This window comes from Alligator sinensis, unplaced genomic scaffold (genome assembly GCF_000455745.1).
Source record: "Alligator sinensis unplaced genomic scaffold, ASM45574v1 scaffold243_1, whole genome shotgun sequence".
NCBI classification, from domain to species: domain Eukaryota; kingdom Metazoa; phylum Chordata; order Crocodylia; family Alligatoridae; genus Alligator; species Alligator sinensis.
Genome location: NW_005841841.1, coordinates 2,021,985 through 2,028,516, shown reverse-complemented (window position 1 = coordinate 2,028,516; position 6,532 = coordinate 2,021,985). Strand labels below are relative to the sequence as shown.

The following is a 6,532-nucleotide window of genomic DNA, read 5'->3' as shown; positions in this document are numbered from 1 at the left end:
CTGCTGAAGCCTTAAGCATTTTCCCTTTTTCCCCACTTACTTAAAAAAAAGAAAGAAAAATTAGGACCTTTCTGTTGGACAGGTACAAGGGCAGCAGAATAGTGCCATTCCTATTTTTTTAAGAAAATAGATCTGCTTTCAGAAGAGAATAGAAATGGGCTTAAGGTGCAAAATCCAGACCATCTTTCAGGTTTGAATTTTGACCTGTCCCAAAGGTCTGTGGTGTTTGGCTGCGTGATTTGGGGTAGAACACCTCTGTTCAAAAAGGACAGGGCAAAGTACTGCAGAGAAGGGGTTCTTCTCAGTTCTTTCTGGCTAAAGGATGTTGTCTGCCAAGGTTGGACTGCATCCAGTCAGGGATTCTGCATGTTAGGCAGACTAAGGAGATTTATTTGCAAATAGACAATGCAGACTTCTGTGTTGTGGCAAGCTGCTGGCAGCAGCTCTACATCCAGCACAAAGAACTAATAGTTCCTAGTAGCTCAGCAGGCTAGAAAACAACTTTATTTGATTTGGACTCTCACATTTTCTTCAGCAAATCAAGTGATTAGAAGGTGAACAGGGAATCGGGAAAAGTGGTTGATACAGTCACTTAGGATATGTCTCCACTGTAGTCCAAAGGTGCAGACATATTCAACCTTGCTTTTAACTAGTGATCTTGGGTACCAACAGCAGAGTAGTGACAGCAGCATTAGCTTGGTGTGGGCTTCAGAGGCCTCCCAGGATGCTGGTAAATACCTGCATGGCTAGCTCATGATAAGCCACCTGCTACTGCAGCTACCCTGCTCAATATCTGAGCTTCATGGGTATATCCCCATGAACTTCACTAAGATCATCAGATGGCAGCTTAGACATACCCATAATCTCCCTGTATCTCACTTTACACATCTGTGTAGTAGAAATTCTTACATAAGAAGTGCCATACTGGGTCAGACCAATGGTCCATCTCACCCAGTATCCTGTCTCCAACAGTGGCAGGGGTGGATACTATAGAGGTAGAGCAGTGAACTGGATATTTCGAGAGTGAACTATGCCCTATTCCTTTCCTGACATCCACTGTTATTTACATCTGCAAGGCAATTTGAAGTAAAAAGGTCTGCTGTGGACATGTGGGATTGAAAGTTGCTGATCCCTCACCAGACTTCAAAATGACATGCAAGGGACTGCTTTGAAAGGGATCGTGCTTTTGTATTCTTTATGATTTCTAAAAAAATCCTGAATTTTTCCTTTTTCATTCTGCTTCTTTTTTATCTCGTTTTGCTGGAGGAGATATTCAATGCCTTCATTGAAAGGATTTGGGCACTGAATTAAAAAAGGGACATTCTTTATTCAAAATATTAATTAGTCAGTGCAGCTAAATAGGGTTAAGGGGGAAAAAAAGCCTGAAAAAAAAATCCCACTCCACTTTCAAATATGTAGCTTGTACTGCTCCTGTTGTTATAGTGCTGCCATTTTGCTACTTCTCTAGTCACCTTGGAGTCTCCAGGCTAGACAGGTTCTGCATCTGTAATAGAAAAAAAATATCACATCATATCATATATTTCTGGGATGTAGCCCCCTCCCATATACCTTAGACATTAGGTGGTCCTGATACCTGCCAGCCAGCCCTTGTGCCCACATGGAGATCCACTGATGTCAGTGGTGGGGGCCTGCCATGAGGTTTGTCTTCCTGGATTGGTGCCTGAAGAAGCAAAAGAGGGTACAACTCGTGTGTTTAAAAGCTTCCAGGCAGGTCACCTTTAAACAGGGTTGGAATGTAGAAAACACTTGGGGAAGGTTCAAAGAACAGTTCAGTCAATACATGAGGTTTAACCATGATAGGAACATGATCACCATCAGTAGTTGTCTGTCTTAAAAAAAACAACAAAAACCAAACCATGTAAGGGCAATCACAGCCAACAAGCACTGCACCATGAGCCTCCCAAGGGGAGCAAATCCAACTGCGCACAGTTCAGTCTGACAGCTTCCTTTTTACATGTTGAAAGCACAAATCCTGAGAGTGGTCTCCTCCATTACTGTCATGTTATGAGATACTATAATAGTCAAAATATTCCATTAGCTTATTCTGGTAGCCAGGAGCCCCCCAAGAAATATGTGACACCACTGTGCTAGAATAAAGTTGGTTAGCAATTAAGCTGATGCCCAAATAATGGAAAAGTAGCATCTGTAGGAGAGATGACAAACTGCAGTAGACAGATTACTCAGTGGGAAGCAATACAACCAATTTTCTTCAAGTGATTACATCGGTAGCTCTCAGATGCTGCTTCACACTCCAGTTGAGTAACAAGTGGGACACACCTGAGAGAGCAATTACCAAAAAAAAAATAAAAAAATCTGTTTTTAGCTTTCTCTCTAAAGATTTTACTTTTCAGGTTGCCTGCTTCCTGGGCTTTCTCTTCACACACACATCTGTCTGTGGAGGTCTAAGTGGCCTCCTGTTTGAGTTGAGGCATGGAGCTTTTGCTGTCCTGTGCATCTGTGTATATCCATCTGCTTCGTCCTAACCACACAGCCAAACAGCAAGGGAGCCATGCACTTCCCAGTTAGTCCAGGCAATAGGAAGCATTGAGCACTGGGCAGTGAGTCATGCTTATTTGCTGGAGGAAGAGAAGGCCACCTTTACTATGAAATATTTAGACTGAGGAGCAAGTGTCCCAAAGACATTCCTGACCCATGCCTTTCCATTGTGGGAATGGCCGCCCTTAACTAAGATGTCCAACATTTCAGCACCAAAACTTGAGATGTAGTTGGGGATAGTCTGGAGATCCAAGGCCCACTACAGACTTCAGGACCAGAAGTAGTGTAATCAGAAGCAGAAATAGTTTAATGTAGCTGCCTTAGCATGGTAATGTGAGCAAGTTATTTAATATTGCTAGAGATAGAATTGTATCAAAGGTGCCCCAATGGTCGGTGCAGCCTCAGGACTGACTGAGAGATGGAATTAATTAGTGCTACATGAACATGGCTATACCCTTGCAATACAGCCAGTTAGTAAGTAGCAGAGTTCATTTGCATGTATGGAGCAACATTCTAGCATGACGCTGCCTGACGCTGGGGAAACACGCAGAACACAGTATCCAGATTTGGGGCAGAACAGAACTACCATTTCAGGCACTCTTATGAGATACAGACTTGAACTCTGGGCCACTCCTGAAATATTTAGGATGGCTGGTCAGCTTACAAATAACAGCTGATTGTCCCTCTTATACTAAAATGCCTGCCCAAGGACTAGTGGAAAAGTGTCATAATGGGTGGGTTTATCACAGGGATAAAAAAAGATAGGCAACAATTACAGATAATCAAACTCCCTAGACAACTATTTATTCTTCCCTGACAGCTGGCAGAACTGATTGCAGTGCCCCCAGACAAGAGCCAAAACCCTGCCCAACTGATTTATTCGCCCACCCCCACTGCAGCCACTTCCCCTGTCCCCAGAGACAGGCTGAGTCATGGGTAGTGTGTATGCAAACAAGTCATGCATTTGAGAGGAATCCAGTAGGATTTGAGAGTGATTATGCCCCTGCTGTAGGACCCCAAGGTAAGCTCTTTAGAAAAATCACCCTTCTCTTGGGCACTTCAATGGAAGTTCATTGCTCTCAGTTAGCAAACTTGTGCTAGTTATTATTAATGGTCTGGTGAGATGTGTGCATAAAGCATAACTAACATTTACCAATTGCCTCTGTTTCATCCCCACTTCTCCCCGCCCCCCACTTTACCTGTGTGGCTCTGGTGCTTTCCTCTCTTCCAGTTATCCTTTGTGTCCCTTGTATCCAAGCAGTGTGGGCCTGTGTGCGCTCCTGCCCCACCAACTGCATGTGTACCCAGGAGCGGAGCTGCTCTGTCCTGTGCGATCGTGCCGGCCTTGTTCAGATCCCCAGTGAGTTCCCCTGTGAAGCATCCTCTATCAACCTGGATAAAAACAGTATTAAATTGCTCTCAGAGAGAGCTTTCGGCACCCTGCCTTCCCTCAAATCCCTGTCGCTCAACCACAATAATATTTCTTTCATCACTCCTGGAGCTTTCAAGGGGCTGCCCAGCTTGACTGAGCTTAAAATGGCCCACAACGAATACATCCGCTACCTGCACACTCGGACGTTCACCCCTCTCAAAAGGCTCATCAAACTGGACCTGGCTGACTGCAATCTGTTCAACATCCCGGATAGGATTTTTATAGAGCTCCCAGCCCTGCAGGAGCTCTTCTGTTTTCAGAACAATTTCAGAAGGATCCCAGGGGCTATAAGGGGCATGGAGAATTTGACCCACATTTACTTAGAGAGAAACAGGATAGAAGCTGTAGCCTATAATTCTCTACAGGGCTTGACCAGGCTGAAGTATCTTAATCTCCAGGACAACAGAATAAATGTTATTCATGACCGAGCCTTTCAGGATTGCCAGAAAATGGAATACCTTTACCTGAATGACAACTTACTTAGTGACTTCCCAGAAAACTCCTTCAGTGGGCTGAGGCATCTGAAAATGCTCAGTCTTGGTGGGAATTTTCTCAGGAATGTGTCCCACACCTGGTTCCAGGATCTGGTTGAGCTGGAAATTCTCCACTTGGACAGAAACAGGATCAGCTACATCGAAGAAGGAGCTTTTGAAAACCTAACCAGTCTCATCTCGCTGCATTTGAACAGCAATGACCTGACCACCCTGCCTTTCTCTGTCTTCCAGCCAGTCTATTTCCTGGGCAGGCTCTATCTTTTCCGGAACCCTTGGGAGTGTGACTGCAGGCTTGAATGGCTGAAAGAGTGGATGGAGAACTACAGACTCGTCAGGGATATTCCTTGTGCCTCCCCATCTTCAGTAGCTGGGATTGACTTGATGGATGTACTTTTTGACAGATCACCAGAAGGCTACTGTCTAGACCCAGTGGAGTTAAATGTCACTTCCTACAGTCCCACCCCAACGGAGGAGCCTCACTCTACCACAGAAAGCAAGTTCAGCAGCCTTATCTCTAAGCTTCTGCTCCAGGAAGGGCCTCCTGGGGAGGTGTCGAACACCACTGAAGTGTTCACCAACACCACCCAGTTGGATGGATTGGCTGATGGGGTTTCCTCAGGGGTAGGAGGATACCATACTACATCTATCACCTATTTTTTTCAGCTTCTGCCACTCACTGCAGCTCAAGCAGTGATTGTTCTGCAGGCTAAATAACCCCCAAGTCCCTTGGACACAGTGCTATGTAGGAAGTCTGTAGCATGTAGCTACTAGAGAAGAGTTTCTGCTGCTGGGTTTGGATGTGGATTTGGCCCCACATCTTCCTCACAGTTCAAGGGCTGCTTGGATTTGAGGTTTTGGCATGGGTCTCTCCTGGGGAGCTGTACAATCTTCTTGAGGCAGGGTATTTCTCTTAAATATCTGAAAGCCCCATGTCCACTGTCAGAGCTCAATAGCAAAGAGTTTGTGCACACAGGCATCTTTGGACCAGTTGATTTCCTCTTCCAGCTGTGAATTGGAAGAGTCTCCTTATCAAGATAAACCTGAATCGTTTATTCATGTAGGACCATTCCTGGTGTCATGGACATTCAGGGATGAATTTCCATTGGCATTCATGGAAGTAGGACTGGGCTGTAAAATATGAACCTCTTCTGTAGATCATTAGGGCCTGATCCTCTGCTTGTGATGTGTGACACTGGTGCAGTTCTACTCACCACAGTGGAGCTACATAGCGATGAGAAGTAAACAGCTTGGGAGCCTGTGCTAAAATCTATGGCTTATTATCCACTTGGAAATTGCAGTTGGGAAGAAAACAATGCTTTTGATGGGGCCGCAGTCAGGAGTTTCTCATCAGTGCTTTAGATCAGGGTTGCCCATGGGGTTAAATTGCAGCAGGTGTTGCCAGCACAGCTGCTGGTGTTGCTCCATTGGTGTGGCTCTAGAATCCAGAGGGTGAATGCTGCTGCTGCTTGCCCCACAAACCCTTTGCTCACTACTGAATTTGTAGGGTCTTTGGTCTGCATTAGTGACTAAAACTGGTGGCAGGAGAAGGGCGGGGCAGCAGTGACGTTCACCCTGCTGGATTCTGGAGCTGTGCTAATGCAGCAGCTCTGGCAGTTGTGCTGCAAAGCTGGTGCCCTGATGCTGGAGCTGCAAGGAGCTATGTGGTCCAGATCCGACAGGCAGGGCCACATGAGTTGGACACCCCTAACCAGCTCATGTACAGGAAATCCATCCACAAAGTTTTCATGAAGACAGTTTTCTGTCAGAAACTGTCATTTCAACAAAATTGATATTTTTGCTAAATTGTATTTAGACATGAGTTCCCACAAAAAAAGAAGTGTAGCCCAGGTGTATCCAGGGTATGTACTCCCCTTTCTGATGGAAGGAGATTGTCAGTAGGTAGAGGTGCTGTGGGAGAGAACTGCAAGCTAAGTGCAGTCTCCCTGCTCCCTACAGAGCCAGGTCAGGCCAGGCCAATATTAAACAATATACACATTTATTAATATTTACATAAATGCATAAAAATAGACATAAATATAAACATAGGTACAGATATACATGTATAACAGTATATATACTCGGATATATA

General features: G+C 45.1%; 1 protein-coding gene across 1 annotated transcript in view; it reads left to right on the top strand.

The window, feature by feature from the left end:
• The window catches only part of NYX (nyctalopin), a 5,984-nt gene extending 827 nt beyond the window's left edge, over positions 1-5,157 (top strand). Inside the window, exon 3 of the mRNA XM_006015667.2 lies at positions 3,749-5,157. Within this exon, the coding sequence (XP_006015729.1) occupies positions 3,749-5,157 (1,409 nt within the window). The remainder of the gene's footprint in view (positions 1-3,748) is intronic.
• Positions 5,158-6,532: the final 1,375 nt, after the last annotated feature.